This window comes from Penicillium soppii (assembly GCF_028829465.1).
Source record: "Penicillium soppii strain IBT 18220 chromosome Unknown utg000003l, whole genome shotgun sequence".
Taxonomy (NCBI): Eukaryota; Fungi; Ascomycota; class Eurotiomycetes; order Eurotiales; family Aspergillaceae; genus Penicillium; species Penicillium soppii.
The window spans coordinates 2685075-2708304 of NW_026643233.1; the positions used below are offsets into that span (position 1 = coordinate 2685075).

General features: G+C 48.2%; 9 protein-coding genes across 9 annotated transcripts; 4 read left to right on the plus strand and 5 right to left on the minus strand.

The window, feature by feature from the left end:
- Window positions 1-107: 107 nt before the first annotated feature.
- On the plus strand, window positions 108-2697 carry N7529_003141 (cysteine--tRNA ligase; the record flags this gene model as incomplete). The annotated part of the gene is made up of 2 exons (XM_057238668.1): window positions 108-509; window positions 580-2697. Coding segments are annotated over 2 exons (2520 nt in total), but the record flags the coding sequence as incomplete, so codon positions are not given.
- A 427-nt stretch (window positions 2698-3124) lies between these two features.
- On the minus strand, window positions 3125-4872 carry N7529_003142 (AP-1 complex subunit mu; the record flags this gene model as incomplete). Its single annotated transcript, XM_057238669.1, has 6 exons — window positions 3125-3205; window positions 3288-3662; window positions 3727-4216; window positions 4286-4495; window positions 4552-4736; window positions 4834-4872. The coding sequence occupies 6 exons, from the start codon at window positions 4870-4872 to the stop codon at window positions 3125-3127; spliced, it is 1380 nt and encodes a 459-aa protein (XP_057101280.1).
- Window positions 4873-5672: 800 nt separating this feature from the next.
- Window positions 5673-6498, minus strand: N7529_003143 (mitochondrial 54S ribosomal protein mL57; the record flags this gene model as incomplete). Its single annotated transcript, XM_057238670.1, has 2 exons — window positions 5673-5828; window positions 5887-6498. The coding sequence occupies 2 exons, from the start codon at window positions 6496-6498 to the stop codon at window positions 5673-5675; spliced, it is 768 nt and encodes a 255-aa protein (XP_057101281.1).
- A 1015-nt stretch (window positions 6499-7513) lies between these two features.
- N7529_003144 (uncharacterized protein) lies at window positions 7514-7792 on the plus strand (the record flags this gene model as incomplete). The annotated part of the gene is made up of 1 exon (XM_057238671.1): window positions 7514-7792. The coding sequence occupies one exon, from the start codon at window positions 7514-7516 to the stop codon at window positions 7790-7792; it is 279 nt and encodes a 92-aa protein (XP_057101282.1).
- Window positions 7793-9786: 1994 nt separating this feature from the next.
- Window positions 9787-10521, minus strand: N7529_003145 (uncharacterized protein; the record flags this gene model as incomplete). The annotated part of the gene is made up of 3 exons (XM_057238672.1): window positions 9787-10222; window positions 10338-10422; window positions 10482-10521. 3 exons carry the CDS (start codon window positions 10519-10521, stop codon window positions 9787-9789), a joined length of 561 nt encoding a protein of 186 aa, XP_057101283.1.
- Window positions 10522-13779: 3258 nt separating this feature from the next.
- Window positions 13780-14938, plus strand: N7529_003146 (NAD(P)H-dependent flavin oxidoreductase; the record flags this gene model as incomplete). The annotated part of the gene is made up of 4 exons (XM_057238673.1): window positions 13780-13822; window positions 13878-13960; window positions 14010-14738; window positions 14795-14938. The coding sequence occupies 4 exons, from the start codon at window positions 13780-13782 to the stop codon at window positions 14936-14938; spliced, it is 999 nt and encodes a 332-aa protein (XP_057101284.1).
- Window positions 14939-15975: 1037 nt separating this feature from the next.
- Window positions 15976-16701, plus strand: N7529_003147 (uncharacterized protein; the record flags this gene model as incomplete). The annotated part of the gene is made up of 1 exon (XM_057238674.1): window positions 15976-16701. One exon carries the CDS (start codon window positions 15976-15978, stop codon window positions 16699-16701), a length of 726 nt encoding a protein of 241 aa, XP_057101285.1.
- A 763-nt stretch (window positions 16702-17464) lies between these two features.
- Window positions 17465-18183, minus strand: N7529_003148 (hydrophobin family protein; the record flags this gene model as incomplete). Its single annotated transcript, XM_057238675.1, has 3 exons — window positions 17465-17521; window positions 17571-17997; window positions 18134-18183. The coding sequence occupies 3 exons, from the start codon at window positions 18181-18183 to the stop codon at window positions 17465-17467; spliced, it is 534 nt and encodes a 177-aa protein (XP_057101286.1).
- Window positions 18184-21053: 2870 nt separating this feature from the next.
- Window positions 21054-22839, minus strand: N7529_003149 (CFEM domain-containing protein; the record flags this gene model as incomplete). The annotated part of the gene is made up of 3 exons (XM_057238676.1): window positions 21054-22499; window positions 22549-22725; window positions 22777-22839. 3 exons carry the CDS (start codon window positions 22837-22839, stop codon window positions 21054-21056), a joined length of 1686 nt encoding a protein of 561 aa, XP_057101287.1.
- Window positions 22840-23230: the final 391 nt, after the last annotated feature.

Genomic DNA, 23230 nt, shown 5'->3' on the forward strand with positions numbered 1-23230 from the left:
CTAATTGCCTAATTGGGCCACCAATTAGGGCACAGGGTTTGGTGACCACCTCCAGCTCTGCCGCCAATCACAGACAGTCCTGCAGTTGATTGATGACTCGATACAAGAGCCCCTCCAAGCGCTTTGTTTCTTTCTTTATGCTCTCCCCTCAATCCCTCTCCCTACGACCCCTTCTTTCATTTTCTTTCTCTCCGTCCAGATCTACGTCGGCTTCTTTCAGGTTCATGTCTTCTCGCCAGCAGCCGCCCTGGCGGCAACCGGCCTCCAGCGCGCAACTGCCCGCATTGAAGGTGTGGAACTCTTTGACCAAGTCGAAGACTCCCTTCGTCCCGATCGACCCTGCAGGAAAGAAGGTTGTGTGGTACGCCTGTGGACCGACTGTTTACGACGATGCGCATTTGGGACACGCCCGCAACTATGTCAGCACCGATATCATTCGCCGAATCATGCGCGACTACTTTAAATTTGATGTGCACTTTGTTATGAACATTACGGATGTGGACGACAAGGTATGGATGACTATAGCGCATATGGATATACATCAGACAGCCTTGAAAATAGTGACTCATTTCTTTATAGATCATTCTTCGCGCTAGACAACAACATTTGTTCAACGAATTTGTCGCTACAAACCCTACGATTACCCCAGAGGTCCTCGAAACTGCTAAGCATGCCTTCGCTGCCTATCTTACGAAAAATCTATCCTTGCTCGACTCCGAACTCCCCCCTTCACAATACCAGAATGAGGTGGAAAAGACATATGCGACTATTTTGAACGGTGGAGCACTGCCCGGCAATGAGAAGGCTGGTGATGATGAAGCTAAGGTCAAAATGCACATCAAGACGGCCGCCTCGGCAGCCAAGGTCATCACGCAGGCTGAAGCTCGTGGTAGTGTTGACCCTGCTGCTTTTGCCGAATCATTCTATAATGGGGCTCAAGATCTTATTCTGCCCTACCTCGATGCCCTTAAGGGTGCATCGGTTAATGCGGATGACCATAGTATCTTTACTAAGTTGACTAAGAGATATGAGGAGCGATTCCTTCGGGATATGCGGGATCTGAATGTTCTTGACCCTACTGAGTTGACTCGCGTTACAGAATACGGTGACGAAATTGCGGCTTTCGTTGAACGTATCGTAAAGAACAACTTTGGATATGCTACAAAAGATGGATCAGTGTACTTCGATATTAATGCTTTCGAAGCTGCGGGTCTCCCGTACGCTCGCCTCGAGCCGTGGAGTCGGTCTGACAATAAGCTAGCCGCAGAAGGAGAAGGCTCCTTGGCTAGTAAGAGTACAGAGAAGCGTGGTGCTTCCGACTTTGCTCTCTGGAAGTCTTCGAAGCCCGGCGAGCCTAGCTGGTCTAGCTCCTGGGGTAAGGGTCGCCCCGGATGGCACATTGAGTGCTCGGCCATGGCATCCGCTAGGCTAGGCAAGCAGATGGATATCCACTCTGGTGGTATTGATCTTGCCTTCCCCCATCACGACAATGAACTGGCCCAGAGTGAAGCATACTGGCACGGACACGGATCCCACGACCAGTGGGTCAACTACTTCCTCCATATGGGCCACCTATCTATCCAAGGATCTAAGATGTCTAAGTCGTTAAAAAACTTCACAACTATTCGGGAGGCCCTCGACCGCAAGGATTGGACTCCTAGAGGCTTACGTATCGTCTTCCTCTTAGGTGGCTGGAAGGAGGGAGTTGAGATCACGGATGATCTCGTGAGAACCGGCAGCTCATGGGAGGAGAAGGTGAACAACTTCTTCCTTAAGGTCAAAGACCTTGCCACTTCCCAGTCATCAGGCACCGAAACCGCGTTCGCTGCCGACTTAGAGGCGGCCAAAAAGGCAGTCAACGACCAGCTCTGCGATTCTTTCAATACCCCGGCTGTTATGCAGTCAATTTCTGAGCTCATCTCCAAATTTAACATTGTCGATAAGGCCAGCGTGCCCGCCAAGGATATTCTGGCCGCGGGCCAGTGGGTTACCTCAATGGTGAACATCTTCGGTCTGAACGGCACTTCTTCGGCCGATAGCAACAACACTGAAATCGGCTGGTCGGGCATCGACATCCCCGTCGAAGCTAAGCCGTACCTATACCCGCTCGCCGCTATTCGAGACACACTCCGTGAAGCTGCACGGTCTTCAGCTGGAATCACTGCAAAGGATCTCGAAGAAGCACTCGCCCGTACATCGACTCCCCAAGAAGCCCCTGAATCCGCCAAGCCATACGCCGATATTTACACCAACTTCCGCGCAAAGGTTGCATCCTTAGAGTCTTCTCCCTCCCAGTCGATCAGCAAAGACGTTCTGTCTCTATGCGATCGGGTCCGAGACATCGACCTCTTCGATGTCGGTGTCTACCTCGAAGATCGGGAGAACCAGCCCGCCCTCGTTCGGCCAGTCACCCAAGAAATGCTTAAGGCCCGGGCAGAAAAGGAAGCCAGGGCCACCCAGAAGTTGGCTGAAAAGAAGAAGCAAGAACAGGAAGCTTTGAAGAAGGCAGAGAAGGGCAAGCTCAGCCATCTTGAGATGTTCCGCACCAACGAATATAGTGCCTGGGATGAGGAAGGCATTCCCCTTCGTGATGCTGCGGGTGAGGAAATTACCAAGAGCCGGTCTAAGAAGCTCCGCAAGGAGTGGACGGTCCAGAAGAAGGCGCACGAGGCTTGGTTGGCCACTCAGGCTAAATAGAGATCACCAAGCCGATCCAAGAAGCTCTGCGAGGGGTGGATAGGCCAGAAGAAGGCGCAGAAGGCTTGGTTAGCCATTAAACAGTTCCTCTCAAAAGAGCATTTGATTTTTGTTTTATCTAGTTTAGGTATTCCTTTGCATCGCGGGGCGTTTCTCGGCATAAACAACTTGACCGGGGCGAGGAATGGAAAGGTGGAGGAATCTACGCAGATATTGTTTATAGAAAACAAAATAATGCATGCAGTCAATCCGAACCTTCTATATGCTCGTATTGATACAAAACTGCCCCGGCACAGAAATAACATCGAAGAAATTGATTATCTATCGGACCGGCCGGCCTCAAAGAAGCATGAAAGGGGGAGCAAAAGATAACGACAAGGGTAGGGGTAGGGCTGTACAAAATCAATCATCCAGACGGGAGAATGTTTCATTGGACGTCCGGCATGCGCATGGCAATATCACCGGACTGTGTGATGTATCGCACCCAGGGGAGAGACGGGTATTGCAGCTGGACGAGGAGGGTCAGTGTCAGGCCAATATAAACCCCAGAGGACAAAGAATGAGGACAGAGTAGGAGCTGCATAACATACCTTCGGTTCGGTGATCTTCAGGTACCGCACTTGGATACCACTGGTTGTGAAATAGGGGATCTCAAACTTGACGTTGATGGGCCTCTTCGATTTTCCAATGCCTCCAGCTCCGCCCATGCTGCCTCCGAATCCACCGGTCATACCACCGCCACGCTCATCGTCGCCCTTGACTGAGGGTAGACCCAGCTCTGCTCGCATGAGGAACTCCTTGCCGCCGCCGAATTGCTTGATCTTCCAGATAATAGCTGATTTCTCGGGGGCGTAGTGCACGGTACCGATATTGGTGCGGAAGCGCGGGGAGTCTGCGTCTTCGGGGACGGGAACGAGAATCTCAACGTTGTTGGCTGTGCTGCGGCGCTTGAATTGGGCCTTGGCCTGTAGGGTGAGGTTAGAAATATGAAATTTCATGTCTGACAGTGCTGTGCGCAATCGATCTTACCTTCAGCATATATTCGACTCGGGAACCCGAGTGTGATTCAACCACACACTCCACCCAGATCAAGGGCTTGACCTGTGTGTTCAGTCGGTAGCTCATGAGCTCAAATTCACCATCCGGGGGAATGAAGCTGATTGTTCGGTCGTTCTCAAAGCGTGAAAGTCGGACACACTGGTGGAACTTGACATCTTCCATCTCGACCGATTTGCCGCGTGTAGCACGGCCCGTGGTTTCGAACATTGCCTTGTCATTCAAGCCCAATCGCAATTCTGGCATACCGCTCAGGTAGCACTTCATCTTGACGGCACCCAGAATCTCAGAGCGCAGGACATTTCCATTTGCCGAAACCAGAAGATTAAGGGACTCGACCACATCCAGGAATACTTCGTTCTTGCGGTAGCGTATCCCCTCACTACGCCAGGAGACGGCGTTTGTAACGGCGATGGGTGGCCGTGCTTGGACATCCAGCTTGTGTGACTCTTGGGTAATGTATCTGGTCAGTGCGCAGGTCTTGTCAGTTATGTTGTTTCACCCTTGCACAAGAATTAAATCTAGTGCTTACTCTTGTAGAATCTTGGTCTCTGTTGTTTGCGGGTATCCAAAGTCCATCATCTCATCCAATAATTCGTAGATGACGACAAAGTTATCCCGGATACTCTCCTCCTCCAGCACCTTGAAATATTCAGTGAAGACCTCCACCAACTTGTGGAGGAAGAGTAGGATTTCGGTGGCATTTGTGTTTCTTTTAGTCAATGCGAGAATATAGAGGTTGCTGTGGCGGATATAAAGGTACTAGACGCAGACACCCCTGTGTCAGTAGATGCGCACAAAAGGAGGGACTCAGGAGCGGGCGTGGCCAAGGCCGAATGCCCGGCGGGACGCACGTTGATTCCCTCGTGGGAAAAGCACGGAGGCACTGCGGAGCTTTCTTCTTCGGCGTCACTTAGGAGGATGGGAAATTTCTCGACCGCGGACATGGGAATGTCCCCGCGATAGTTGCGGGCCAGAAGGGTCTATAGATGGTTAGCGGAGGCTTGTCCCTCGACGCATTGGCGAATGGCTTGGCAAATTATCGCGTCGCCATCGTTTGCACTGTATTCAATGACTTACTTTACCCTTAAGGTCGAGGAAGAAGAGGGCAGAGGCCATGACGTGTCAATGGGGTGGAATAGGTGAATGGGGATAGCGGTATGATCTGGTCTCTCAGGTGGGAAGGAGGGAAATAAACGACAAAACCAGCTTGTACGCCTACTGCAGCATTTTCAAGACAGAATTATCAAAAGAGAAAAAACACAGCAACAGATGAATGATCAACAAGAAGCAGCTTGGCTGATGGTGATGCCCGCCATGTCCCAAGGCCGCTGGAGATATACGCCAATCCCGAAATGGACTAGCGTATAAATTTGCCCATAAAAGGCCTTCGGAATTTTTTTCGGTCCTTCTTTTTTCTTTTCTTCAACGCTCCCAATAGACAGTTCAAGACAGTACAAAGTCCTTGTGGCTTTCTACAGTTAGATGGCATTCTGTCGGATAACTGTAGTGTTTTAATTACTACCTTGCGATACAGAGGCGCGGAGACTACGATCTTTCGAGAGGGTCCCATAAGAACTGGCCGAGTACTTTCACTGTTACTCGGGCGGTGTCAGAGGGACCGTACATACAAATCTCCCAAGCAATTAAATTTTTGAACCAATTTTTCCTTCGTAAAACACATCTATTTCCTTGTAATTGTAAATCTTTCGAAAAATTCGAGTGGTATTTGGTAATATAATCAGAACAAATAGTGAATATAAAAGAACAAGTCTGTTTTAAAAGTACATGTACAATGGTAGAGGTTCCCAGATCGAAGTTCCAAGCCAACCTGCCACAGATGGAAATATCAAACAAGATAACGAACGCCCTGCAAATGCTCCAAGAGAGATCAATGCCCCGAGTTGCAATGTCCTTCGTTAGGCCACTGTCTTGAGTCCCAGAGGTTCAAGTATCCGCTCACGAGCCAATTTAGCGGCAACAACACCACCATTCTCCAAGGAAACGGCACCAATGATAGCGTAGAGGGTATGCGCGAGAACGAGTTCAAGACCGGATGCGGGGAGATCTTCGGGCTACAGGTATAATTGTTAGATGAAAATACGGAAAGACTTCCACGGGACCATATCATACCCTTCTGGGACTCCATCTGATGACCTTCTGCAAGTTGTACTTTTGTCCGAGCTCAGCGAGCTTCGAACGCTCAGTAAGAACCTTCTTGGTCTCAGCAGAGAGATTGTTCAATCCATCGAGAGCCGGGTGGGTGAAAGGCACGCGACCAAACTGGTCCTTTTGGGCAGACGGCACATTTTTCGCACCAGCGGCTGGAACAGTCTGCGCGAGAGCCAGCGAGGCTTGCAGCTGCACAATTCGTTTTCCCAAAAACGCCAATCGATCGTTAAATCCCCGGCGCCCTTGGTCGAAGCTCTTGTGCGTCACTGCCAGCCACTTGGTCTCTTCGGAGAGGAGTTTGTCGCCGCCATTGCCCAGCAAGCGGATGTAGAACTGGTTCAACAATTCCGGGTCAGAGTTGACATGGAACATAGGGCGCTTGGTGTGAAGGTGTAGACTGAAGGGCGCCTTGGCCTGAGCCGGAGTGTAGGACCACCGGGGCTTCGCTTGGTTGGTTTCCTCTGGGGAGGTTGCGTATGTGCGGGATGGGATGATGGATGCAATTGGGCGAGCGACTGACTTGGATGCAGCGCAGGCGCTCCTGGCCACTCGAGAAGAAAGATTCGAAGCCATAATGTCGGTGGTCTACAAACAAGTCAATTCGGAGGTAATTGAACGGAAAGCAAAGAATTCGGCCTCGGCGGTGTGATACTGCCACCTCAGACTATCCCATTGTTTTGACTCGTCAAGGCTTCTTTTTTTCACTGTCTATCTCATTCATTGCAATAGTCACAATTTTTTTATGTTCAGTCTGCCTGTGAACTCAGTTCTCGAATACTTGCAATTTTCATCTTGGCGGTTTGACATACAGTTAAGCAACATTGGCCCGGGAGCAACCGGGACCTTCACCGCTGCTGCCATGGTATCTGTTGCTTGAGTGCTTGACATTTGGTGCATCGGATCCGAAGAAACTTACTGTAACCATCTGCTGTGGGAGCTTATACTAGACGGGCAAATTCGTGGTGATTGGTGGCTGGCCTATACACAACCTTCCGACTTTGCCATGCCTCGATGTATACAATTGAAACAGCATATGACTCAATCAAAATGGAAACTCTGCAGGCATGATCCTTCATTAGCGGTCAGATCTCTTTTCTTTTCTCCGTCATTTCTTCCACATACAGCATACCGCTATTTCAGAGGTCGGACCCAGGCCATTTGGATTCCCGTTGAGCCGAAAGGTCCACTATGCTAATATGATAAATTGACATGCGTTGACTCAATGTATTACCCCAGCTCAAACAAAAAACTAGGGGCTTTGACTGATTTTACCTGCAAGCTCCCACCAAGACACTCGGAGATCGACCTGGACTTAAGTACGAGGTACAAAGCGCCAGTCCCGCAAGTCTCCTTACACCATCCAGCAACATTCTTCTCTGGGAAACAGTGTAATTGCATGAGCCAACCGGGAATTTGTGCTCTTCAATTCTCCATGTTATAGGTCGAAATTCCTGCCAGGTAACATAACCCAGCCCTAGGACTGGATAGCATGCAATGTAAGAAGCAGCACAACAGACCCTGAGCGCGGCCCAACCACCAGGGACACAGGTCTCTATCCGCTGCAGAGAAACCCAAAGAAGGGTTCCAAATGGTCAAGACCCGTTCAAGAGAAGACTCGGTGCTCTTCTTGGCCGTTCCGCAAAACCTGCCGCATATGCAGAACCCACAGCTGCTAGCTACTAGCTATCAGGAGCACGGGGCAGTGCGCCCAGACTGCTCCGTGCGGCTGTTTGCAGTGGAACGCTCGGCTGAGGCGCAAGTGGTTGGCTCAACCGACCCAAATCTCCCCAGACTGCAAAAAATACCCCCGGGCCTGCTGTATCTGGGTACCCTAACCGTGCCCCCTGGAATAGGCAAGAGAGTATGATTTTACCGGGGGGCAAAACGTGATCCACGTGTGCTAGTTTTTGGACCTAGTCCCTGTGTTCTGTAGGCAGGCTTTCTTTTTCTCATGTTGCCTTTGGCGGCCGTTGGAAGCTTCGACGACTTGCATATGCATTCTTCTTGCAACTAGTTAGTTTGCAATACACAATGGTCATTGTGGGGGCAAGGATAGGAAACGATACTAAGGCTGTATGAACAACAGATTCCCGGGTCAGGAAAGATCTTAGCGTTTGAGTGACACAAGAGCACAAAGTGTTGTTTGGCAATCTAGATTCACATGTATATCTTGGAGAACAGGACACGGCTTGTTCAACCCCAAACAACAAGTAATCAATAACGTCGGATAACTAACGAACAGCGGCTCATCTAGAACAAATCCAGTGAAACAGACTTATTCAAGAGGCTGCAAGAAACCGAAGGCTCAGACCGCTGGTGAAACTCCACTGTAATCTGCAGCCTCTGGGGGTGGTCTGGGAGTGGTCCGGGGGAAAACAGATCTACAGCCGTCCACGGACGTTTTACTGTTTAAGTTTTCTCTGAGGGCAGATCATACGTTTACTAGGTGGATCTCTCTGTCTCTCTCTCTCAATTCCCGGCCGATGCTCGCTTCCGATAGAAGAAGAAAAAAAAAAGTGATAGTCACGGCAGCGGGTGTCACCGTCTACGGGTAGGTCTAACGATTTATACATCAAGTCTTCAAGCGGGCCCTTGCAGACTAGCCGAAATATTGCCAGATCCTTACGGAGAATTATCCCCAAGGTCGACGGATAGCAACGGCTATGGTCTTTGCCAAACGGCTTCTTGTCTTGATCTTTGATTGGGATGTTCGACAGGTGGCGGTGTACGACTACGACTTGTGTGGATGGCGCAACCTATGCCAGCTACTTGGGCCTCTGGGGGAACTTAAATAGACGGATTGACCTGCTCTGGATTCGTGTTTTCATCACTCAGAATAAAAGGCTCTTCGTCTTGTGTTTGCCTGTGTTTCGTTGACTTTCATATTTCGTGAACAACACTCGCTGTTAATTTGTACTCTCTTTACTATAATTACCTTCGCTTCGTGGATCTTAATACCGCAATGGACCGCAAACCCCTCGTTATCTCTACCTCTTTGGCAAACTCAGCACCGCTGACCCGCGGAATGTACACCTTTGCCGGAGGCATCCTGGCCAGTGACCACTCTGTGCAAGACCCTCCTTCACCACGACCTTTCCCGCCCAACCCACCTCCGAGTCCAGCTTAAGTGACAAATGATTGGTTATGCTTTTTTTGGCGTTCACAGGTTACGGGTTAATAGGTAAGTGCTGCTGAATATAACCAATCCGATAATCTAAACCATCAGATATATTTGGCGATGTTATGCCTTGGCAGAACAATCACTGATTATTTTCTCGAATAGACAATACTCCTGGGCATTTCAATACGGTCATTTCGATCGAAATTTGCATTGATGTGAGACCGAGACATCATGATATGATGTATTTCTTCAACAATACAACCTAGCAAAAAAAGGCATTGTAACGAGAGTCCCTCTTTAGGATCATAGGGCGACTGGATGGCAATGCGAGATATATTAGTGGCTTTGGGTTTCGTTGAAGAGTTGATATTTCTGAGGTACTTTCTCATTCCCATATCCATCAGGCATGGTAGTTTAATGATGCAATGGAACCATCAAACGAGATACTACCGCATTTGCACATATCCAAGCCCCAACGTCAATTGGCACTTAGTATAGATGGCGCAAGTCCGAGCGAGAATAGTCGATTGTGATCATTGTGAATACCACCTACCGTATAGACTCAATCAATAATTTCAGCCCAACCTTATGGGACAATATGAAGAAGAGAAGAGAATTCAAACAGAAAGGAAGAACCTGCGCCTTTAAGCTTGCGCCCATAGACCAGATTCGTTTATATTTAGAAAAAAATCACTTTAATAACACATAAAGAAACTCGGAGGTATGAGGTATGAAAACACTTAAATCAAAGCAAGACCAACAGCACTAGCAATGCTCAGGCCAACAACAGTCCAGCCAGTCTTGATGATGACAGGGTTGCTCAGGCCACGGCCAAGATCCCACATCAAGTGGCGGAGACCGTTCATGCAGTGGTAGGTGAAAGGAAGGGCGAGGGTGGACTTGAGGATGACCTTGGCGGCGAGAGGAAGAGCACCGAAGGAAGCAGCCATAGAGGCGGACTCGAGGTGCCATCCGAAGGCGGGGGAGACGAGGTAGGCGGTGGCCCAGAGGTACAGGGTGCCGGAGAGAGCGAAGCCGGTGACACGGTGCAAACTACTGCCGATCCAACCGATCTGGGGCTTGTAAATGCTAAGGTGAGGGGCGATGGGGCGGGCCAGACGCTGCTTGACGAGGATCTGGTTGGGGTCCTCGGTGTTCGGGGAGGAAGTCACTTGTCTATATTGGGATATTTCGTTAATACGGGACTGGCGATTGAGCATGACGTATCGTGGGGTGTATAGAATTTGAGCTAGACAATTGCAGATCGTCGCTTTCTCGCTGAGAAACTGACCTCGTTTGAATGTTCTTTCCGAGGGCAATAGCGACGGGGGAAGCGCGCATCATGGACTGCATGGCGAACGGCTGCTGGACGGCAACTGAATCCGGGGATACGTTAGAGAGCAATTTCGATAGAGCGGGTAATGATAGCACCTACGCCGTCGCAGCGACTGCTGGGCAACCTTCTGGGAGAACATTGTGAATGAGTTGAGAGTCTCTGATTGATCAAGTTAAATCCCAAGTTCTTCGCGAATATGATCGGAATCACGGACGACCTCGGGTACTCCTTAGTCAGTGAATTACCCGGCAAGTGGTCATCCAGCCCACCAATCAAATGCCGCCTATTAGTATCCGGAGTATCGATCTTCCCGACACACTACCCGGGTCATGTGACTCCCTCGCCTAATGTTCTCTCACACTTCTTCCCGCTGCGGGCTCCTTTCTCCTTTCTTTTCTTCAAGAGTCTCCGCTCACGTCGTCTACTGGCTCCCCGCTGGGATGATGTCGTCGTGTTTAGCTTTCCCTCACTGACTGCGGCTTTCTGTCGTGGACGCCGAGGGATACAGAGGTTCTCAGAAGGAGAGTCCCGTCGTTAATCGCTCGTTTCACTCTGTCAATGAGGGGAATGAGTTTCATATTCAGGGTTACATACTATATATAAAATATCAATCATGCTTTTCAATTATCATTATAAATTCTCTTTACCTGTAAAAGCTATCCGGTGTAAACATTAGTTGGGCATATGGTCAACTCCCAGGACTATGGTGCTTGCTACCTTAGTCATGTTGAGGCTGGGGCTTTGGTTCGCATATCTGCTGCCTGTCGAGGCACAATCTTGACAGTTCGATAGCTTCTCTTCCTCCATCAGCAGCAGCAAGCATCGATGTTTACTTCTTCTTTGTGCCTCTCTATTAGTTGGGTTCGACTATAATATACCTAGGTAGCCCCGTAAGGGGTGACCTAGCTCTCACCTGTACTACCTAGGTATATAGTTCAAGTACAGCATCTACTGAAAGATAGAGGGACATCTTTTGGCCCATCACCACAAGAAAAATTGACTTCTATTGGACCCAAGGCTCCTAGGGAGCCAATATGGTCGCTTGTTTCCATCCGTAACGATTGTTGGAGCTGTCACAGATCCCTTTTGAGTGGAAGTCGTAAAAGGCAAAGCAAAACGCCAAATTTTTAGTGTAAAAGCTTTGATGCAGTGGAGGATATGTGCAGGTAAGAAACTCAAAAGATTGGATACAATTATTGAGTTTGTGAGTATGCAGTCGTAGAGCATCCGTTGCGCTGAAGCTATGATCTCTGATAGACATTCGGACAAAGTTCAGATAAGCAGAACCATCCTTTTTCTTCGCAAGGTCGTCCAAGTCTTTGAATAAACCCATGATATCGTTAATAATAGCAACGAACATAGCAAGCTGGGTCAGACAAGGGTCATTGATACTGTAGAGTTCAGCCTCCGCAGAGGTCATGCATAGAACCAAAGGCGTGAGAAAACCTATTGTAAAAGCCCTTGTCTTGAGGACTTCCTGTTGAATCTGTTTTGTACAGAAAAATTGGCCTTCAGCGTACTGGTTGTTGAAAAAAAGGTCGAGAGTTTCGATGCATGTTTGTAGGTGGTAAGGTGAAAGGGTTTTCTTCTTGAGAGGTATCAAGTCTTTGGCCAGGATATCTTGAATGTAGAGGGCTAGTTGAATCAATTCGTTAGGACAAAGTCCTTTAAATTGGAGTAGGTCTTCGATTGGGCCATCTCGGAGTATGCTCTTGAAATTGTCCAAGTACATCTTTCCGGCTGTTGTGTGTAAATTGTACAAAAGGAATTTTTCGCTAACTTCATCCATTGGCATTATCCACGTGAGATGACGGGAAAGCAAAACTAGGCGCTCGTAGCTAAGCTCGGGACGAGTGGAACAAAGACGCGTCTAGTCCAGTCCTAGTTGGACAAATTTTGGCCCAAGACGATTGAAGAAGGACCACATCCTTAAGTCATACGCAAGACGGGCTTCAACGTCATTGTTATATTGAAGCACTATGGTGGGCGGGAAGTATAACGCGCAGATATTGGTATGTTTCTTGCTCATGCAGCCTTCTACCTCTCCCCAATCACTCATAAACGTGAACTGAAGGTCAGTCTGATCATGTGTGAAGGATAAGTGCTTGTTGTCGACGTAAATAGGGCGCCTTCCGCTTACGGGCGTCTTTTCGAAGGGTGAAATACCCATACCCAAGGGGGATCTGAACAAATCCATATTAACTATGAATCATGAGGGACTTTTTAACCAACGAACAGCTACTTAGGTTGGGTACATCACGAATTATTTATGTTTCTTCAGGAAAACAGTACAATCGCCCGAGCGCGGGGAGAATCGCAACCCGCATTTGAGAAGCATTGTTGATAGGATGGTATAGTGCATTTACTTAGCCTGCTTTTTAGGTGGTGTGGGGGGACGGAATTGTTATAGCCATTGGTCACGCTCCGTGGAGCTGAGGGCACAAGCCAAGAATGTCCTTAAAAAAATCGGTCTGACTCCAGAGCTGCAGATCGACATGTACGGTCTTGACTGTACGACAGACGAACTGATCATATTTTCTCATTGAATCAATAATTCTTAAAAAAAATAAGCCTTTGACCAACGCATAGCCGAGTCCACTAATACCAGGCTTGTCCTTGTTGTTGGGTATCATTGTCTGCCAAGCCTGCGCAATGGGGTTGTCGCAATAGGGTTGTGACAATCCAAGAAACCTACATTTACCTACATAGTTTTATCTTTAATTAGCAACTCAACTATAACTACTGCGCCCTATAGCCTAATTTTGGTGAGCACCGCAATATAGGTAGGTTGATAGGAGACGGTAAAGACTAATGGTTCATACAATAGCGGCAGTGAAGAGTTCCATAAAATCAATATTAAGATAACTACAAGCTAGCACTGGTTGGTTGTGAAAGTGGTCTTCAGTGTCGGATTCACTTTACATGCCTAAAGCAGAAATACTGACACTTCGACACCTGACTGGTAGAAACCCCGGTCTCTCTAGACCACCTTGGTCGTCGGTTCCTGTCACATGCTGAGAGGGGAATGTTGAGTCTCATGATACAATTGATAAAGTGATATAGTGATCGTATTGACATGGACATGTCCTTTTCAAATTAACTCATACACCTTGAATGTTGATGTTGAACAACTTGATTATTCACTGCATAAATCGTAAGGTTAGCATCGGCCCCGGTGTAATCCAAAAATTGTGCCTCGGCATCTCGGGCCTTCCCCACAAGTTCCGCGGCATAGACATCGGTTTATTATCTGGTCTTTCGCTTTCACTTGACTCGACTAACTGCTATATTTGAGTATTCAGAGGTCAGTAGCTAGTTGCCCAGACACCGTTATTTTTGCTCACTCTATATCTGATTAGATACCCTAACCGCTGCTCATCGTTCACTGTTCCACAAGATGCCTTTCAACACAGCCTTGACACGAAAGCTCGGAATCCGAGGTGCGCTAGAAAGCAGATACTTCCTAATTCAATCAGTCATTAACTGTATTCTCAGTTCCCGTCGTGCAGGGTGGTATGCAATGGGTTGGATACGCCGAGCTGGCCTCGGCTGTTAGCAACGCAGGCGGACTCGGACTTGTACGTCTACGCAAACCCCCCAAACGCATTCAAAACTAATGACCTCCAGCTCACAGCTTTGACCCAACCAACTCCCGAAGACCTCCGCAAAGAAATTCGCAGATGCCGCACCATGACCAAGTACCCCTTCGGTGTGAACCTGACCCTCCTCCCCGCCATGGTCCCACCTGACTACGGTGCCTACGCCCAGGTGATCATCGATGAAGGTATCAAGATCGTGGAGACAGCCGGTAACAACCCGGGGCCTGTGATCACGCAATTAAAGAAAGCTGGCACGATCATCTTGCACAAGTGCACGACGATCCGCCATGCCAAGTCCGCCGTCAAGTTGGGCGTCGACTTCCTCTCCATTGATGGCTTTGAGTGTGCCGGCCACGTCGGCGAGCACGATATCACCAACTTTATTCTTCTCAGCCGTGCTCGCCAGGAGCTCGGCGTGCCGTTTATCGCTTCCGGTGGATTCGCTGATGGCCAGGGCCTTGCTGCTGCTTTGGCACTTGGTGCTGAGGGTATCAACATGGGCACCCGCTTCATGAGCACTGTTGAGGCTCCCATCCACCAGAAGGTGAAGGAGGCTATTGTTAACGCACAAGAGACTGATACCGCTCTTGTGCTGCGTCGCTGGAAGAACACTTCCCGCTTGTTTGCTAACAAGGTGACTCAAGACGCACTGAAGATCGAGAAGGAGAGCACAACTGGTGACTTCAGCGAGATCGGTCCTTATGTTAGTGGTCAGCGGGGCCGTCAGGTCTTTATCAACGGAGATGTTGATTACGGCGTAAGTTGAATTTGTTCCTCGCTATTAGGCATATCCACTAACTATGTGTCGCGCAGGTGTGGACTGCTGGTCAGGTCATCGGATTGATTCACGACATCCCAACTTGTGCTGACCTGCTTACTCGCATCGAGAAGGAGGCCGTCGAGGCAATGAGCCGAACCAAGTCTCTGTACAGCGACGCCCCTGCCAGCAAGCTTTGAGGGGTTTTATTTACAAGGCACACGTGCTTCCGGGCTATCTATGCGTGCGCTTGCTATTTGGATAGACCCATAGATGATTAGTATTTCCGTTTGTTGGATGACTTAGTTTTGTATACAACTTGCACTTGGGTATCATACTCGAATTTAGCCTTACCATATCGTATGCTGATCATAAACCATCAACGTCACTTTCTTCAAATTAACAATTTTGCTCTCGCTCCGAAAGGAGCCCGAGTAGCCAACGGTTGTCATTCCCGAACAAGGTCCGTGGCAGGATCTGCAAAGCATGCAGATCCACACATTCCATCTGGCCAACCTTCAACCATCCCTCCAACCTCCATCCTCCACAAATGATGATTAGAACCTTGATTTCATTTCCAAGTCAATCGATATTCTAATCTGAGATGGTCTTAAATACAGAAATACAAGGTAGAATATTATAGATGATGGTGCAATTCGAGTCCAAGTTCTCAAAGGGATAGGGATCCTTGCGTACAGTCGATCATCTGGGGAATTCTTGAGAAAACAAGCTCCATTCCGGAGCAAATGATTGGATCTGTTTCACTTGCAGCTTTGAATGATTTTCGGCGGGCACGTATACTCTGTGTTACCGCAGCTTCTGCACAAAATTACGTAGGTATTCGTTGGCTCCCAGGGTAACCCTTACCACCGACGTATACTTCCTTGTTGGCGATGCTTTGGCTTTAATGTACATTTCACCGCCACGAAAATGAGGGGTGAAATGAGGTACTGGCTCCAATTTAGCTTAAGATCGAGTCCCACTTATCTATAATTGATTGCTGTTTGTTGCACAGTTCAACTAGCATCACCCGTGAAGATCTAGAGTGACATACCTGGTCCAACCTCCCCCAGCCCGAATTTGAATGCGGCCTAATTTAGCCCTTATCATCACCTCCGGAACAGATTGAACCGTCTCGATTTGTCCGCTCAAATCACCTCTTGCAATAATCTGTTCAACATCCTTTACCCTTCTACACACATCACAAATCCCATCCAACCCATTCCAAACCAGCAAAATGGGCATAATATCTACTCTAACCCGCCGCATGCGCAACAACCGCGTAACAAGAAGGCTCTCAACCTCAAGCACCAAGCTCGAAGATGAAGACTCCAACGACCTAATCAAAACAACCTGGGAAACAGCATCCGCGACTCGCCCAAGCGTCGAATCAACCTCAACAATGGTCCATCACACCCTCCAGGATCCAGTCCTCCCATCAGAGTCCCCAAACAGACTCCGAATCAAAACAGACAACGTGAATATGCGCACATTATTCGACCAAACCCCAATCTCCCCAACAGACCGCGCAAAAGAGGCCCTCTCAAATAACGAATATCCAATCTTCAAATTGGACATGTGTCAATCACCCTTCCAAGCACCGAAGAAACTACAAGATCCGCTGGAAACGAAAGACTGGCGCGGTCGAAGTGCCAGTATCAAAAATGGGGCTCATAAGAGTGCGGAGTGCTCTTCTTCGACCTCGATTGAGAAACATGCAGTGCAGAAGAATAATAGAAGGTCTATGACTGCTCTGTTGAAGAAGCACTGTGGGTTGAATATTCCGCGCTCGTCGCTTTCGATTAAGAGGGGTAATAGTCCGTCGCCGAAATGGTTGGACTCGGCAGATATGAAGGATGAGGGAGAATTAGTGGACATGAAGAATGAGAAGCTTTTGGAGGTGCATTTGCAGAATGGGAAGAGGAATAGTATGTGGCATGTCGGTTTCGGGAGGCCTTGGTAGAGAGAGGGTGGAATGCATGTTTGTTATTAGTTTTCTGTTTAGTATTAATACATTTGTACAGACGGTTTGAGCACTCTGTTTGACTCGATATTGTCGTAAAAAAACTGAATTGTCGATATGGGTATATTGGACATGTGTACTTAACTACCTGAACAAGTGGCTGCAGTTGTTGAAGTGAGGATAGGAAGTCGGCTCATAACGGGAAGCAGGGAGGAAGTACGATGCGCACTACACATAGAATGGTTGAAGATCATAGGAAAGACAAGAGAGGGACAAATTATGCAGAGTGATGGGTTAAGAAGTGTGATTGATGTTCAAGTAAGACGGATGTCAAAATGAGGTAGCTAATGTGATTGAAGGTTGGGCCAGTTCTACAGGAGGGTTACTAGGTCACAGAGGTAAGGATGCAAACGAGTCTATTAGAGTGTTATATGCGAAGTATACCGGGAAGAGGCAGCAGCTCAGTCGGTTCCAACCCAACAAACAAGAGGCAGACGGGGGCCATGCCAAAAAGTCAATCAAAATATAAAGCAAAAAACAGTCTTCTTTCTCCGAGGTGCCACACAGCACAGTTAATGATACACGGACGGCAAACGAACAGGACATCTAACTAATCGAACAAAAGCTAAAAGCCTGCTTTCCATCCCCGAAATCGATAACAGTCCACATCGCCACTCATGTCGAACCCGACAGGAGCAAAGCCCCGAGGGTAGGCATGGCGACCATTGCTTCTTGCATGATGCGAGATAGCAAAGGAAAGCGCTTAGATGATGGAGCCAAGGGCAACACAGGGGAGGCCAAGGCCAACGAGATCGGAGTTCTGTCTTGGTTAGATGAAGTGACATCGATACGGGAGGAAAGATACTCACGGCGCTGGAGGGAGAGTTCTGGCAACAGGCGATGTTCTGCTTGCACTTCTGGTTGATGAGGTCCTGGATGGGGACGGCGATGAGGATGGGGATCTGGAGATCGAGCTTGGAGCACTGATCGAAGAGACCGAGACCATCGGCACCGGAGCCGGAACCGATCAGGTTGCTGAGGGTGCCGCCGAGCATGCCAGAGTTGACATCGGTGGTGTCACCGGCGTAGGTGGCCTTGTTGCAGCAAGAGAGCTGAGCCTGGTCACCACACTTGGCCTGAGCCTGCTTGACGGTCATGTTCTCGGGGACAGGGAAGCGGACGTTGGTGTTGCCCTTGTTTGCGATACCGTTGCCAGCACCAATACCACCGGCGGAGGGGGGGAGGCAGAGCAGCGACAGTGGCAGCGAGGCCGAGGACAATAGCGGAGAGAGTGAACTGCATTGTGTGGATTTGGATTTGAACGAGAGAAAACTCGGAGTGATTTGGAAAGAAGAGAAGACTGGAGAAGGAAAGCTTGAAAGAGAGTGTTTGATGCGGATGAAGAAAAAACAAAAGCAGGGCGATGAATTACCTCGCCTTTATAGATTTGACTGGCGGTCTGTGAGTAGGCCCTGTCTCCATACTTTCAGGGCCAAAGATTGTTTTGCTAGAGTCCTCTCTCCAGTATGCCCCCGGAATGCGACTTGGTAGGAAAGGGAGAGGACGATCACTCCACTCTGTAGGGCTTGTCGACCAACTAGGGATCCCTACGCATTCTCCTGGTATGGATCTACTTCGTCCTAATTTCTCTCTTCACGCGACTAGGAGCCTACTTTGGCATTCCTTCGCCCTAGATCATCTGCTTGTTTTGGCCCAGACTCACTCAATGTCCACAACTAGTCCATTGTCATGTTTGTTGATTCATTTCCCAGTGTCCGTTACATGAGAACAAGTATAACGTGTGATTCAGAAGCCCAATGTTAAACCTCTGAGTCAAAATACCACACACATAAACATTCATACGACGTAAATCTAATCAAAGGTAAGCTTAAGCTTGTCGGCGAGTGGGTCACAGGGTTCTTGTTCCTGGCCGCTTGAATTTCCCAGCCACACAGGGGCTTCCCCTTAGTCAATTTGACCTTTCTCTCTGCACCTCGGGAGCTAAGGCATGCTACGCATAAATTACTCATGGCAAGCATCCGATCTTGGTTAGGAGGCACTCGGAATCCCTTCTCAGTGGTGGATTGTCTCTAGTATGGAGGTCATCTGCAAGGGCGTCCACTATACCCCGGGCACCTGCTGAGCCCGCACGTAGGGGGAATCGAGACACGCCCTTCATTGTTTTAGAACCCTTAAACCGCTGCGAGGAATTAGGCATCGTAACAATAAACACAATAAACATCCCCGTCAACTCTCCGATTGGCGATAGGCGTAGATTTTCTCCGATTACTATGGCGTCGGTGGTTGCAGCCAAGCTTACCCCCCTGGCGGCTTCTTACAGAATCCCAAATCATTTTGTTAGTAGTGTCTCTCTGCATCTATTTTCCTTGGTAAAAGCCCCCAGCCAAGCAATCCATTGCCCCTTGGTTTGAGCATCATTATAGTACTCATTGTCCTTACTGTATGGAGACTCATTTCGCATTGTTAGACCAGGGGTTTTAAAATTTGGAGAATGACCGGATCTCGTAGAGCTCGTTCAATGTCAATCGCAATTTAAATGCTAGGTGAATTCTGCATCAGGAATTCTTTAGACCGTCACTTGATTCTTAGAACAGACATGGTAGTAGAACGTAGCTAGGTAGGTGTTCGGTCGAAATTTCGCCTTTGTACGGTCAAATCTGCCCAGTGTAATTAATTAGATAATGCAAGAGAGAGTTGGCTTCGACATAGGTCGTTTGCTCACATGCAATCACTTGGTATAGAATGCGTAACAGACTACAGAGTATGTCATCAACAGAGTAGTTAGTTTCGGGGAGGAACTTGATGGTGTTAGCTGGGTTCGTGATAACGGTACTTAGGAAAATAAAAGTATAGGCTACAATTTTCCTCTGTTATTCCCTACCTAGCTATCGATCTCATGATACTACCTACATATGTGGGTAACATTAAAGTTGTTGTACACCACGGTATCCGCATCGTTCAAAGTCAGCGTGGATCCAACACCTATCTAACTAACCTTGGAAAATCACCAAGTAAATGAAGCTTTAGCTGCAGAAGTAGGCTGGATTCTATAGCTTGGCTTTGTATATTTGTGATTTGATTCCATCATTTACAGTTGTGCGTGTTCATCAAATATGTGAGAGTATTACCACAATATATATTCAGAGAGGGAACATCACATTAACATTTTTTCCCACCTCGATCAAGTCCAACCTTGGAACTCCTTTGAGGAGAGTACTTATAATTGCAATTAAAGCATCTTTGAATGACTTCATATACCAAGATAGAAACCATAAACCAAATATATCGAATTGGCGCTGTTTCGTTACTCGTTTACTCTGGCTTGGCGGCCTCGACACTATGTCTCCCAAAAAGGAAGTTCAACTTTTGTTTACACCAGTTTGCATATCGCAGATCTTAGCCAATTGAGAGCATTCCTCGTACATTTAGCCCGTGGGATTACATCCTGAGAGCTCCCATGCGGGCCATGAGGCGCCCCTGCACACATACCCCCTTCCTTCGACACCTTGAGCCTGTATCCAATCATATTTTGTCCTGTGTGTTGGGGATTAGTGATTGAACCATTATATCTCTGGAGAGATCACAAGATTGAGATTGTAGTGCGTGAGGCAACCGTAGAGTATGCGTATCACATTTCTTGTGATTGACGTAGCTCATAAAAAGGATGACATTATTCAAAAGCAAGCACAGTCATAGGGCTTAAGTAATGAATAGCACCTAGAGAAAACATAATAGATTAAGCCAAAAAAAGTCTGAGTTCTAGTCTGCTGATGGTTCAAACCAGAATTGGTATAATTTAGTCTATGCACAGTTTAAGCCGTCGATACCCATGGACGTACATATTGCTGAGAAGTAAACAAAGCAGGGACATAGAAAGAATGAATCGATGCGAGAGGAAATACACATGTTTAGTGTTCATGGTGAATCCGCGCTTCAGTCTACTATCCGCTATGTGCACTTCCGAAGGGCTCCAACTTTAATGCCTGCGTCAGGCAAAAGCTTCCCTTTTGGATAATGTGTGACTTTGTGATTAAGCCCCAGGACTGAGCTATCGAGAACTCGTAAGAATACCCTCTAGCTTGATGAATGGTAGGGACCAGCAGGACAGGGGATCAATGAGTTAATAGCACAATTTGATATTGAGGGATAAATCTATATCCTTGATGCCTTCTTTACAACAGATAAAAGAGACGAGAAAAATAGCATTTGGTTCGTTCATTTCCGTGAGCCCAAAATTAACTTGAGCAAAATTTTACTTAATGTAGCATAGAAATACAGGTCCTTTGACCATTCACATCGAGAAAGGTATTTGAAGAAAAGCAACACAACGGCTAATTAAGAGCCAGCACCAAGAACATCACACCAAAGGCCCAGATACCACTGATGACTGGCTTCACTCCAGCATTGGCGTGAACGACAGTTTCAGTAGGCTTGGAAGCGGGCTTAGTGGTAGTGGGATGGTGCCCAGTGGTCTTAGGCGCAATGGTCGTATAGAAGGTAGAAGTGTGGGTCGAGCAGGGGGCGGTAGTCGACAGAGTAGAAGTAGACGTAGAAGACCATGAGTGCTCCTTGTGTCCGGTCTCCGAAGGAACAGGAACACTTGCTGGAGTACCGGCGGTAAGACACACAGAGGTTGTGGAGCTACCAGTGACTGTGTTGAACCCAACCTGTGGGACAGTGACCGTGTGGGAGGACCAGGTGAGAGTGGTGCAAGGAGTTCCAGCAGGCTGAGGCTCAGTGTGGACCGCAGTGGGGACGGGGGTAGGAACAATATCGATAATGGAAGGGTTCTGAGGAACATATGGTGCACAAATTCCAGCGAAGTAAGAAAGTGCAGAATCAACTTCGTGCTTGGAGCTGCCCCAGGCGTGGATGCAGGATTGGACCTTGTCCGTGAACTCAGAAGACGGACAGAAGCAAGCTGCATCGCTGTTGGAGTCACACTTGGGGACGGAGAGCCATGTGTTCAAGCACTTGGGCACCAGCTCGGGGCATGGGGCAGGAGTGGTGGCCGGGCTTGTAGTAACGGGGGCGGGGGGAGGTGGTGGAGGAGATGGGTGACCAGCACTGATCTCTGTAGTTTGTGAAGGACACGTGGTAGTCGATAATGTGTATGTGGAATGACGAACAACAGTAGAGTGAGCAGGACAGTCGGTGACGGTAGGTCCGCAGTTGGTGATAGTAACTTCAGTGGTAGCCCACACTGTAGTCATCGGCTTGGGAGGGGAAGGGACCACCACCACAGTTGTGGGATGATGCTCATGCACTGGAGCAGGGGGCGAGGTGACTTCCACGGTCGAAGTAGTATGATGTTCATGAACAGGGACAGGGACCGTAGGCACGCTGTGAGTAGGTTCCGGCTGAGGTTCAGACCAACTATCAACAGGGACAGGGACCGTAGGCACGCTGTGAGTAGGTTCCGGCTGAGGCTCAGACCAACTATCATCAGGGTGACCTGGATTTTTGGGTCCAGCTGAGCAGTCGAAATTGATTGAGTGGATGTCCAAAGTACACTCGCCGAACTTGCTTTCTTCAGGAAGCTGGAACTTGACGCTGGTTGCACCGCCACACTGCTCGTTGTGAACGTCGGTTCCTTGGCGGGAACTGAAAGCAATCTGGCGACAAGGGCGGCCATGTGGCATCTCGTATGTGATGAGGACATCCGTATCCCGAGAAGTCGACAGGTGGAAAGAGCTGATAGAGAACGGAGAATCGGCAGTGTTTACCTCGAGGGTATAACCATCATCGCGGTTCAATTGTCCACCAATACAATTTTCCTAGTCAATGTTTAGATATATGGATTAGATTTGTGCCAAATCAACTTACATCGGCATCAGATCCCTGGCAACCATTCTTGGCGGTAAATCCAATGAAGTTGAAGCCATCGTAGCTCCAATTGTCTCCATTCCCAAGCTCAGACCAGTCGAACCCAACCTGTTGGGCGGGCGAGCACTGGTTATCAACGTTCTCTGGGCTGGTGTAGCACACATCGGTACCCCACCACTGACATCAAGGATTAGAATAAGGCATAAGTTATCAGAAAGTCAAACCCACAAGACCGGTTGGATGAGCAAGCGTAGCAATGCCAAATAGCGAAATCAAAGCAACTGTTTTCATATTGCCGGCAATCGAAATTGGTCGAGTGAACAAAGGCGGAAATTAACGATAGACAGCAGCCTGTCGTAAAGGTCTATACTAATAGGAACAAATATAAATTGAATTAAAAAGAATGATAATGACTGTTTGTCGGAAAATTAGTACAAAGGAGCGGCGAGAAGGTGAGTTGGCGATGGTTGTCGACTGAATGGATTGGCGAATGTATATTCAACCCATTGGGGCCTTGGCCTTTTAACTTGTTCCTGGCAAAAGATCAGATATAAACAAAGCTATGCAAGCTTCAATAAACCCACTATCTACTTACTCATGTTTACTGTCAACAAACAGCCGGAATGTAAATACATTGGAAGTTATCCGTATGGAGACCTGCAATGACGAACAGAGAGTATCC